At 44.1% G+C, this 13,516-nt stretch overlaps 1 protein-coding gene across 1 annotated transcript in view; it reads right to left on the bottom strand.

Annotated features, from left to right (window-relative positions):
• SMS (spermine synthase) overlaps positions 1-13,516 on the bottom strand; it is a 208,845-nt gene that overhangs the window by 180,704 nt on the left and 14,625 nt on the right. Inside the window, exon 2 of the mRNA XM_073667504.1 lies at positions 8,072-8,192. Within this exon, the coding sequence (XP_073523605.1) occupies positions 8,072-8,192 (121 nt within the window). The remainder of the gene's footprint in view (positions 1-8,071; positions 8,193-13,516) is intronic.

The raw sequence follows: 13,516 nt of genomic DNA, 5'->3' as shown, positions 1-13,516 counted from the left end.
CTTTGATATACAGTAAGGTTTTTAATATAGACAGTGTAGGACTGTCCCAATTTAGGGTCACCTTGTCGCTGGTGGGACGGCTTGTATACTTTTTTTGATCAAAAATAGTTCACTAAGTACCCTATATTTCATATGCAACTTTGCTTTACATTTATATATAATGATGGTAGGGTATGAGATATTTTTTGTCTTTTGTAGGTTTGGCGTACTTAAACAAGCAGATCCAGCAGCTCCGGGTAGGATTTGAGAAACCGCTGAACCACGAGGTTAAGCACATGGGCCAGGCATGGTACGTGTGTGAGCTCGCCTCGCCTCAGAGCCGCCACCAGGTTGCAGCCATTGTCACATACGACCATTTCTGGCTGTAGGTTCAGCGGTGTGACCCACAGATCTGCCTGCTCTTTCAGAGCTGTCCACAACTCTTCAGCATTGTGCGGTTTTTCACCTAAGCATATTAGCTTCAGCACAGCCTGTTGCCGCTTGGCCAAGGCAGTGCTGCAGTGCTTCCAGCTTGTGACTGATGTGGTCATTTCGGAGATGGAGGCTGAAGAGGAGGAGGAGGCTGAGGAGGATGAGGTGCAGGAGCTGTAGACTGTGGGGGCAACGCTGATTGATCTAGGGCCCGCAATCCTTGGCGTCAGGAGGACATGTTTCGACCCAAGGTCCGACTGGGTCCCGGCTTCCACTATGTTAACCCAGTGTGCCATCAGCGAGATGTACCGTCCCTGCCCACAAGCACTTGTCCACGTGTCCGTGGTTAGGTGGACTTTACCGGTAACTGCGTTGTTGAGAGCACGGCTAATGTTTTGGGACACGTGCTTGTGTAATGTGGGGACGGCACACCGGGAGAAAGAGTGGCGGCTGGGAACCGAGTACCGAGGGACAGCCGCCGCCATCAGGTTGCGGAATGCTTCCGTCTCTACGAGCCTAAAATGCAACATTTCGAGCGCAAGCAGTCGTGAAATGTGGGAATTTAGTAGTGTGGCCTGTGGGGCGTTGGCTGCATATTTGCGCTTGCATTCCAAGGACTGGGGAATAGACAACTGAACGCTGCACTAGGACAAGGACATGGACGTGCTTCCTTATGCTGCTACTTGAGAGTGTGCAACGACAGGTGCAGGGCAGGAGGCGTCTTCGCATGCACCATGGACAGGGGATTGGCTTGCATGCACAACAGTGAAAGAAGCAATGGTGCCACCCACAGACACTGTTCCTGGACCCTGGGGTTCGGCCCACAAAGTCAGGAGCTTTGCTGCCATGTGCCTGATCATGCTGGTGGTGGTCAGGCTGGTCGTTTTGCCACCCCTGCTGATGCTGGCCTGGTATGTGGTGCAAATGTCCTGTATGAGGTTATCGTCAGAGTCTTTAAAAAACAACCAGACTCGGGAAGACCTAAAAGTTGTACTGGCAACTTCCTTCGTGTTGGTGTTACAGGGAACGGTTGCCTGCCTTCTTTCTGCAGCCACCACACTGCTTCTTCATGCCTGTTGGGGTGCTCTGCCTCCCTCCCCCTGTATGCTGCTGTCCTCGCTCTGCATGTCCTCCTGCCAGGTTGGGTCAGTTACTATATCATCCACCACCTCATCTTCCACTTCCGCACCCTGGTCCTCCTCCTGACTTTCTGGCAATTGTGTCTCATCATCGTCCACCTCTTCTGACACTTTCCCACCGTCGCTTTCGTGTGACCGTGGCTGCTCAAATATTTGGGCATCGCTACATGCGATCTCCTCTTGCCCCGCTTCAAGTGGACCGGGCGAGAGGCCCGAATCTATAAATGGAAAAGTGAACAGCTCTTCAGAGGGTCCAAATGTGGGATCAGTTGTCTCTGGGTACTCGGCATGGTGGGAGGAAGGAGGATCAGGGTGAGGAATATGCAGTCCAGACTCACGGCTACTGAGATTTGACCGTGTGGAAGACAGGGTGGTGGTGGCTAAGTGACTGGAAGCATTATCCGCTATCCAAGCAGCAACCTTTTGACACTGCTCTTAGTTCAATAGTGGTGTGCTGCGGTCCCCTAGAAATTGGGACAGGAAGGTCAGGCGAGAAGATGTGGGTGTTTTTTGTGGCACAATTTCGGCTAACCCAAGGCCTTGTCCTCGGCCTCTGCATGCACCATCACCATCAAGTCCAGTTCCCCGTCCCTTGCCACGTGCCTTACCCATTTTAAATGGAGGACAGTATCTTCCACGCTCACTACAAATGACTGAGTTTGGACGTGTGAACGTGGCCTAACATGTGAAAAACGTGAATATTACTTGTATGAGAAAATCTGAAGTGTGAATGAGCCTTTACACTGACTGCGCAGTGCTAATCGAATGTGTCGAGACACACTACTTAAACAAGGCAAATGGTAACACCCAGTTGTTAGTTTATCCATATATTTCTAAGGCTGCTTTCACATTGCACTGCACTCGTTCAGTGGCCCATCGGGGCTTGTGTCTGAGCCCTCCGCAAAACGGGATTCAGATGTATGCACCAAGGGGCCATAGACTATAATGGTGCCAACAGATTGGACGTGCGCTGTCGCGCATCATTTTAGGGCTTGTACGCCTACTGGAGACGGACACTCAGACGCGTCTACTACATCTGAGTGTCCATCTCCAGTAGGCGTACACGCCCGAAAAGGATGCACAACAGAGCGCACGTCCAATTTGTTGGCACCATTATAGTCTATGGCCCATTGGTGCATACATCTGAATCCCGTTTTGCGGAGGGCTCAGACACAAGCCCCGATGGGGAACAAGTAATATTCACGTTTTTCACATGTTAGGCCACGTTCACACGTTCAGTATTTGGTGAGTTTTTTACCTCATTATTTGTAAGCCAAAACCAGGAGTGGAGCAATCAGAGGTAAAGTATAATAGAAACACGTCACCACTTCTGTATTTATCACCCACTCCTGGTTTTGGCTTACAAATACTGAGGTAAAAAACTCACCAAATACTCAATGTGTGAACGAGGCCTTATAGTCTATGTCCATGTATTTTCGCAGACAGAGTTGTCCGCACAAATCACAAAGACATGTTCAATTTTGAGCCAAGTCTCAAATCTTTTTTCCCTTCACCTTCTTCCAACACCCAGAACTTTTTTATTTTTCGGCCCATATATCCAGATAGCCTATTCAGGGCTTGTTTTTTGAATGATTAGTTGTAACTTTGTATAACACCATTCATTTCGCCATATAATGTACTGAAAAACGGGAAAAAAAAATCCAAGTGGAATGAAATGTTGAAAAAAAATGCAATTCTGCCATTGTTTTTCATCTCTATGATGTTCATTGTGTGAAGAAAATGTTTTTGCTTTGTGTTGCCATATTCCAAGATCAGTAACGGTTTTATTCTTCTGTTGATGGAGTCGAGGGAGGGCCTGTTTTTTTGTGTGGTTAGTTAATATTTTTGTTGATAACACTTTAGGGTGCATACGGCATTTTGACTGCTTTCTAATTTACGGGGGTGGTGACGTGACCAAAAAAACAAAAGGCCCTCAATCTTAAAGAAGTTGTCCACTACTTTAGGTTAACGCCCCAATGTATCCCACCGGCACCCCTAAGCCTTTTTGCAAATACCTTCCCTTGCAGATAATGCCTGTGAGTGACGCTATCGGCGGCCGCTCACAGGCATCACGTGACCCCGCGCTGACGTCACGTCAAGTGAGGCGTGACTCAGCGCTGGGGTCCCCACGGTGGCTGCTGGGTTGTGGGCGGGGTTACCCCCACGTCATACCCAGCATCCACCTTGCGCTTTCCCAATGAATGGGGAGAGGCAGAGCGCGCGGTGGATGCTTGGTGTGACGCACGGGGTAACCCCGCTCACAGCCTAGCATCCACCTGGAACCAGGAAGAAAAAGACCCCCAGCTGCTGCCAACACTTGTCTTGACGTCAGAGCCAACTGCAGCCGGGGGTCACGTGATGCCTGTGAGCGGCCAGTGATAGCGCCTCTCACAGGCATTATCTGCAAAGGAAAGTATTTACAAAAAGGCTTAGAGGCCCCCGGGGAATACATTGGGGGATAATCTAAAGTAGTGGAATACCCCTTTAATGAAAGGCATGCACCAAATTCATTAAGAGGTTCACGTCGCTTAATGAATTTAGCGCATCTTATCACTGTCGTTTGCCTCCGTGTGCCTCGCCGGTAATGTTACCCCAGTCAGGCTCTGGAGTACCATTTCTGGTGAAAGGAACGTAGGCACTTTGATTAATTTGTCAGGTGGGCTTCACCAAAAGTGTCGTGGAAAGGCCAAAAGTTGCAATTTTTTTGTGCAAGTTCATGTTGGGCAAAAAAAATTGCAACTTCTCAAAAGTTTTTAAACAGTTTGATGAATTGGGACCAAAAATTATGGTGTGGGCAGCACGGTGTCTCTATGGTTAGCACTGCAGCCTTGCAGCGCTGGGATCCTGGGTTTAAATCCCACCAAGGACAACATCTGCAAGGAGTTTGTATGTTCTCTCCGTGTTTGTGTGGGTTTCCTCCGGGTTCTGCGGTTTCCTCCCACACTCCAAAGACATACTGATAGGGAATCTAGATTGTGAGCCCCAATGGGGGCAGTGCCCTTAATGTCTGAGAATTGTCTGAAATGCAAAGCGCTGCACAATATGCTGACGCTATATAAATAAAAAAGATTATTATTATTATTATTTTTCTCTTAATAGTGTTTACTATAAGGGGGAATTTATTTTACACTTTGATAGATCAGAGTTTTACAGACGCAGCAAATTCCAAATATGATTTTGTATTTTTATTTTTAACAGGAAAAAGAGGGATGATTTGAATTGTTATAGTTTACGACAGTATTGCAGTATAAAGGAAAAATCATGGTATCCCACGGAGCTCAGGCTGTGGCTGAGCTTCATAGGAGTGCCAAAATGGCATCACAACGGTCTTCAGCAGGCCCCCAGCTGCCATGGCAGCCTATGAGTACAATCTCAGGGGATGCTGATGGGAACTGGAACACGCATTCACCAGCGGCCACTCCATTTAAATGCTGTTTAATCTTTTATACACAGATGGCAGCAATGTTGTGGTTGTCTGGAATCTGCCTGGAAAAGCGCAGGAAAACTGCCGCAAGAAATGAACATAGTGCACAGTAATGTGCTGTGCACATGTTCCGTCTTATGTTACTTTATCCGCTTTTAACGATTAACCAGTAAAAGAAGTAACATGCTCATTTTTCGACTCTATTCTGTAGTACAAAAAAGAAAACGCGGATGGCAAAGTCACCAGGAAAACGAAGACAAATCCGGCAGTGAAGATGCTTCACTAGAAAGATGGCTGGCACTTTCCTGAAGCAGCTTCACTTAGAAAAACATGGCACCATCAGCCAAAAAAAACAATGTGGAAACATACCCTTAACCAGTGATTCATGTAAATTTTGACTTTTGCGATCAACACTTTCATCTTAAATATCTGTGTACCTAAACATAATCAAAAAATATGAAAGACAGCTGGAACATTCAGCCGCCCAGATGTACAGATTTGCATTCATTTGCATTAGGCAGAAGCTCGGGTCTGGACGGCGTGTCTACACCAAAGCAGACTGCAGCTACTGTCTCACCAGCGGCAAACAGTGACCCCCAGCACAGACGTCACCAACAATCCCAGGCCCTGGGGCTAATGGGCAACATAACAAGACTAGAACTGGTACATATTAGCTGTGTGGTCTCAGTTACAGATCTTGCATGTAGCGGTGGCAATGAGAGTGGAAAGGATAGTGTGAAAACACATGCATTTTTTTTTTCAACAAAACAATACACTGGTCATTCAGATTTCTATAAACTACAGCACTGCAAGGGTTTTTCTTCTGTACGAGGAGATAAAATATAATTGTAAATAAAGAAAAATAAGTATAAAGCTGTGATACGAAAGTGATAGGACGTGTGATACGGAAGTGATAGGACGTGTGATACGGAAGGGATAGGACGTGTGATACGGAAGGGATATGGCGTGTGATACGGAAGGGATATGGCGTGTGATACGGAAGGGATAGGACGTGTGATACGGAAGTGATAGGACGTGTGATACGGAAGGGATAGGACGTGTGATACGGAAGGGATAGGACGTGTGATACGGAAGGGATAGGACGTGTGATACGGAAGGGATAGGACGTGTGATACGGAAGGGATATGGCGTGTGATACGGAAGTGATAGGACGTGTGATACGGAAGGGATAGGACGTGTGATACGGAAGGGATAGGACGTGTGATACGGAAGGGATATGGCGTGTGATACGGAAGGGATATGGCGTGTGATACGGAAGGGATAGGACGTGTGATACGGAAGGGATAGGACGTGTGATACGGAAGTGATAGGACGTGTGATACGGAAGTGATAGGACGTGTGATACGGAAGGGATAGGACGTGTGATACGGAAGGGATAGGACGTGTGATACGGAAGGGATATGGCGTGTGATACGGAAGGGATATGGCGTGTGATACGGAAGGGATATGGCGTGTGATACGGAAGGGATATGGCGTGTGATACGGAAGGGATATGGCGTGTGATACGGAAGGGATATGGCGTGTGATACGGAAGGGATAGGACGTGTGATACGGAAGTGATAGGACGTGTGATACGGAAGTGATAAGACGTGTGATACGGAAGTGATAAGACGTGTGATACGGAAGTGATAGGACGTGTGATACGGAAGGGATAGGACATGTGATACGGAAGGGATATGGCGCGTGATACGGAAGGAATATGGCGCGTGATACGGAAGGGATATGGCGCGTGATACGGAAGGGATATGGCGTGTGATACGGAAGGGATATGGCGCGTGATACGGAAGGGATATGGCGTGTGATACGGAAGGGATATGGCGTGTGATACGGAAGGGATATGGCGTGTGATACGGAAGGGATATGGCGTGTGATACGGAAGGGATATGACGTGTGATACGGAAGGGATATGACGTGTGATACGGAAGTGATATGACGTGTGATACGGAAGTGATAGGACGTGTGATACGGAAGTGATATGGCGTGTGATAAGGAAGTGATATGGCGTGTGATACGGAAGTGATATGACGTGTGATACGGAAGTGATATGACGTGTGATACAGAAGACAAGTTTTTGCTCACAAAGTGAAATGCCAATAACACCTAATAAAGAAAAAAAGTTCCAGAAGTAAAACCAGAATAAACTGAACAGTGTTTATTTCACTGCTTGTTAGCGCAAAGCCAAAACATTAAACGCGAGTTGTCGACTCCTAATTGGCCTTGTCCTGGCAAAAATATAACCTTTGTAAATGAAAGCTGGCCTGAAAATCAGCCGATCACCGCAGGGTCATTCTATCAGAAGAGTTCATGCTGGACAAATGACTGGAAAACAAATGTAAACATACCTGCTGTATTCGGTTGTTCATAGCTGATAAGAGACAACCTCTGAACTTTGGAATATCCCTTTAAGTCATCATTGATTGCAATGAAATTGCACAGTGTATTCCTTATATGATGACCATATTCGCTTATAGAGAATATGTACACAGGATTTGATATGACAAAAACTTTAAAGGGAGAGAGAAGCACGATGTAGGGGCAGACAGAGACCCTGAATACAGCAATGTGTCACCTTCTAGACTGCTTGCTGTAATTTTGATAAAATCTCTGATTTATCAGCAGGAGATTATCACTAGAGGACTAGTAAACCTGCTAACATGTAGTCCTCCATATTCATGAGCTCTGTATAACCCTAACCTTCACCACTGATTGGAGGTTTTCTGTATACACTGCGAATAGGCAGAAAGCAGCCAATCAGTGGTGTGGGCGGGGTTATACACAGCTCAGCATTCAGAGAACGGTAGATCTGCAGCAGATAAAAGAGGGTTTTATCAAAATAGCAGTAAGCAGGGCAGCAAGTAGTGATACATCACTGGAATTAGAGTTTCTCTACCCTTAAATCATGCAGCTCTCAGATAGGGTAACAAAAACCTGATGATAGATTCCCTTTAAGAAAGTGACACCATTTGATCAATACTAACACTGCCAGATGGGTCACAATCTGCACTTAGTCTTCAAGCTTTGGAGAACTAATAGTTATGTAAAGCAAGGATATTCACTCAGGTGCATGCTATCTTACCTCCCGTTCTTTGCCGTGTATGTGGCCAGGTAGCCATGGTCTGCCCAGCTGTGCACAGTCTCTGTCATTCCATGCTTTTGAAACAAGGGTTGCAGCTCTCTGATGATGGCACTTCCGTCAGCTAGAAACAGTGAGATGAGAGCAATTACACACTTCTGAACATAAACTCCACACACGCAGAATACCCACTATCATCACCTTTTTGCTGTAATTTTTAGCCTTGACCAGATATGCAGGTCGTATTCAAATGCAACAATATCTAAGATTAAGAGCCAGCTAGACTCGAAACGCATCAGATATATTTTTTATGCCCATGCTACTATTTTAATGAAGTCATCATAATGTATTTTTTGCTTTTAATTCGCTTTGCTGGATTGAAAAACCTCTTTTCACAACTTTGGAATAGGAAACAAAATGGATTTATGTTTCCTTACTGTTTGTGACTAAGGAAAAAAAAAATTGTACAAAAACCTGCATTTGTGACTTCTCAAATTTTTGATTTTTACTAATTCGTTCTGCACGTACTAAAAATAATACAATGATTAGGAACTCATCCTCTAGGGGTCCAATTCTGCTTTTCCACTTCTGCTCCATTGTGTACAGACTGCAGCAATGACATCACTTCAACAGCGCTGCAGCCAATCACTAGGCTCAGGGGTAGACAGCACAAGCCACTGCGCCCAGTAATTGGATGCAGCGCTGTTGACTTGACATTGCTGCTTCAGCCTGTACACAATCATCGGAGCAGCAGGAAAGTGAATAAAAGCTGATTTTATTACTTTTAATATGGCTAGGACAAATCTGCCAAAAAAATTGAAAGGTGAAAACCTGTTTTAATATATAAACATAGGTTCACTAAAGGCCCAGGTTGTAGATCTATGGAAGACTCACACTGGTCAGTCTTGTCACTTCGGGTTAGATCCATAGGAAACTCAAACAACATTGGAATCATGAACTTACAAGGTTGTCCCCTAACTGGAAAATCCCTGTTTAATGAAGAAGTCCCCTTTGTAACATAAAAATGATAGATAGATAGATAGATAGATAGATAGATAGATAGATAGATAGATAGATAGATAGATAGATTAGATAGATTAGATAGATTAGCTGCTCTCTCACTTTTTTTGGATGAACCTCGGAAAAGCAGAAGTAGTGAGAGAGCAGCAGACAAATAGCGACCACTGTTTACTGCATGGCTCACATAGCATAACAATGTCACGCAAGCCCTGGGACACCTGGTGTCAACATTACTAGAATGGGGAGGTGAATACGGTATATGGTTTTTTTTTATTTTGTAAAGGGAACTACTTAATTTAAAAGGGAATTGTCCAAGGAGACAATACGGTCGTATCAATACAGCGGTAAACAGCCAAGAAACCCCACAAAAAATTATGAGAATTAATTATATCCTCAACTAGTACAGTATGTGTAAAAAAACAAAATAAGACGCAATGAGCTGCAGCACACAGTGTACAGTGCAGTTTGTACCTTCTACAAACCTTTCAATGAATACCAATACTACTGCATATAGATCACAGCAGTATAAAAAATGTGTACAAGGTCAAAATATCAGGAAAAAAGACAGTAGTAAGTAAAGCATGGTAAATAATAAGCATGGTAAATAACATATTTCCCTGCAGCCTAGACATTGGGCCATCCCTCAAAGTATGTTTTGCCTGTAGCTTTTCGAACAGGTGTGTGAATAATTTATTTTAAAAAGCCCCAGGCGATACATAGTACAAGGGCCTGTCTAGTAACTAGGAAATAGGGTAATATGTGGCTTTCCCAGAGGAATGTGACATATGTTCCTGCAGCCATCTCAGGAGTAGCATATACAGCTGTCTTCTGTCAGCCATTATGTACCCCCTCCGCCCAGCAGGAGGCGTCAGTGCCCTCCACTGCCGGAAGTCAGGAAGCCTCACAAGCAACTGGACCCAGAATTTGGCAACGAGTAACAGTATCCATCTGCTGAATGAATAGGGCCTGCAAACAAGACAGGGTACATTTTCTCATCACTACATCAATCTGGATTTGTCTAGAATGCCCATTTGCCAGTTTATGGTATTCACAAAAATTACCCTAATCACGGGCTGTGGCATAGTATAATAAAGGCGTATTACATCATGGGTCCTGGGACAATGTCTATAAGCATCATAAGGACCTGAACTAACAGCACCATAAGGACCTGTGCTGCCTTTAGTTTACGTGACCACACCTGTGGTTTTTGCCAGGACTTTACGCCATTTGGGTGCCTAGACCCATGGTGTCACCCATGTAGGATCGTAAATGGGAGGCAAACACTCCAGTTTTCATGCGTTTAAATATTTGCATTTTTGGCTACATGATATATACAGTGGATAAATAAGGAATAATAACATTTTTCACACCTCCACAGGCCCTAATTTTCAGATGTTTCTGTGATAATAGGTGGAGACTAGCTGGTATGGTGTTTTGCATAGACAGCACACAGAGACATGAAGGATTCTTACACTCCTATATAGGCAGCAAATGTTCTACAGCAGCAGCAACAGCAGCACTGAGGTCAATATACAATTATACAGCCGTATTGAGCAGTGCAGCTGTGAATCCATCTTCGTAGTGTGATAAAACACTTATGAGAAAAAAGCAGAGCAATCACACTTCTCACTCTGCACCTCTCATTCTACCCCTCTGCCCTTCTCCATAGACTTCAATAGACATCTGTAATCTGATCCATCAGTGAATTGGCAGTCCGTCTTGCTTTGACCCAGAGGAATTTTAGCCGTTTTTCATAGTGGATGATGAGTTCAGGAGGCAAGTTATTGGGGAAAGGAAGGGGAATTAAGAAGGAATGGAGAATGGAAGGCACAGTGGAGAAAGAAGTATACTTCTCTAATAGGATATATTATAAATAGTGTTGAGCGAACGTGCTCGGATAACTTGTTATGAAAGCATGCTCGGTCTTATCCCAGTATCTTCAGCGCCCTCGTCTAATACGTTTGCCTCCCTGCGGCTGCATGTTTTCCGGAGGTAAACAGACGCAACACATGCGGGGATTGCCTTGTTTGTTAGCGAATCCCTGCCTGTGTTGCGCCTGTCTACCACCACAAAACATGCAGCCGCAGGGACTTGAACATATTAGACTAGAACGCCGAAGATACTTGAATAAAGTTAAGCATGCTCGGATAACACGTTATCCAAGCACGTTCGCTCAACACTAATTATAATTAGTTGATTTTCTTGTACTATTTATTTATGCAAAGTTTCTTGAAAAATCATAGACCACTTAATAGAAAATGTTTAAAAGGTCACATGTGAAGACTCAGAAATGGACATCCTCTGTTTTGGCATTATGGGTGCTTTTATCATCACCATCCATCAGAGGATGCCATGTGCAGTCCATCTCAACACTTTCTTCCTGTTTGGACAAATTATGAAGGCTGCAGCGATCACCAGATTTTGATGGCAAGGACACAATGCGGATTGCAGAGGCGCCGCCCCTGTCCAAGAGGCGAGTGTGAGTTTAAGTTTTTTGTTTTCTTACACCGGTCGCAGCCACTATACAGTTGACGGAGCTGATCACATCCGACTGCTGCCAGAACCGGGTAGAGATGATTGATAGTGGTGTTGGGTATCGCACCCTAAGATCAGATATTGATGACCTACCCCAAGGACAGGCCATCAATGTGAAAGTCTTGCACAACCCCATTTAAACATTTATTAAAACATGTGGCTGTTGAGCAGTTCCCCAGAGCACTTCAGGTCACCTTTGGGAAAGTTTTAGACGAGTGTGGGAATTTGTGGAAAGACAGCTTCGGAGAAGTATGTCAGCAATGAATTAGCAACATTTATAGCAACAGCGAATGATAAGTTCATGCCAGCATTGTTCTATTTAAACACCTTGGCTGCTTTCCATCAGGAGGAACGTTATAACAAGGAATACATTACATTTCATATCATCAGCCAACCAAATATGGGAAAAAATAGACACACGCAGCCGAAAATGAAAAAGAATGTCTGTGTTTATGTAGCAGAAGTGGCATGACCAAGTTATAATACAATTATATGGCTACAAATGACAAAGATTACACTGAGGACAAGCTCTACAACACCAGGCAACAAAAGGTCCTGAAATTACTGAATGTCGGTAACAATGAAAGATTGAGAATAAAGACCATGAAAAAAAAAAACCTCAAAAACTAAAATTATATAATAAACGCATAAAACACAACTATAACATGCACATAATCACATGTAAGGTAACAAGAAACTAGGAAAACTGTCATGTATCACTTCCTTTATGGCCTTCTATTGCATCTGTAGAAATGGCCACAGACTGGATAGAACAATTAGCCTCTGTCTCATTATTGCCACTGGCCATTAATTAGACACTTTTATTTGTCCAACAGACCAATCTGTCAAAAAAACAGCTGGTATATTGAACGTTTGTTCAGGGCTGTGGAGTCGGAGTCCATTTTGGTGGAGTCGGTATGAAATGGATCAACTCCTAAAATATATAATAAATTGGGTACAATAGTTCAATGCAGTTTGTTGGGAATATTTTTTCATAACAATTTGGGAAAGTTATGAAATGTCCTATAAAGGTCTGTCCTATTCCTGATCTAAGGGTCTAGACTTTTAGCTGAGATTAATCTGTGCTACAGTAAATTGATCACTTAAACATGAGCCATGTATGAGGGAGTCGGAGTTGTAATCGGTGTCATGGAAATTGAGTCGTCGGAGGTTTGGCTTACCGACTCTACAGCCTTGCGTTTGTTGCTGATAGTGAAGGTCCCCTTACAAGAGTCAATAATAATCTGTCATGCAAGTATTTGTAACAACTCTGATTCCCAATCATTCGCAGTGATCAGCTGACGAATGAGGAAAACGTTTGTTCGTGGGCTGAATGGACTATTTATGCGGATATAAGGGTATGTGCACACCTGGAGTATTTGCAGCAGAAATTTCTGCGCATAAATGTATCTCTTGGCTGGAGAAACAATTTTTTTAATTTTTTTTTATTAAAATAAGTGAAAAACACTGCAAAAACGCTGAAAGAATTAACATGCGACAGATTTGAAACTGCTTCAAATCTGCAAGGAGTGCACCAGATTTCAGGAATCTCTGTTTCTGCTGCAAATATTTAAAGTGTGCACATACCCTACGGATCATTATTGTCAATAGCATATAACCCTTGTAAATGGGATGTTCTGCCAACAAAATGAAAGCTGTATGGAGACTGAACAACTGTATGAACATATACAGTTTGCGTTGGCCTATGTGAAAGGGGCTCAAGTCAGTGTCAATACTTATTTTATTATCGTCCCTTATTAAGGACTATTACCCCCACATCACTATAGTCATATAAGGGACTTAGCCTCTATAAAAAACATACTTTTTCTGTTTTGCTGTTGCTGCCTTTATTGTGCTTAATCGGAACCTGCCGGCCTGAAACCTAATGTCACC

The sequence above is a fragment of the Phyllobates terribilis genome, unplaced genomic scaffold (assembly GCF_046119375.1).
Source record: "Phyllobates terribilis strain yellow unplaced genomic scaffold, ASM4611937v1 Scaffold_2__4_contigs__length_985480577, whole genome shotgun sequence".
Lineage (NCBI taxonomy): Eukaryota > Metazoa > Chordata > Amphibia > Anura > Dendrobatidae > Phyllobates > Phyllobates terribilis.
This window is presented reverse-complemented; position numbering and strand designations above follow the sequence as displayed.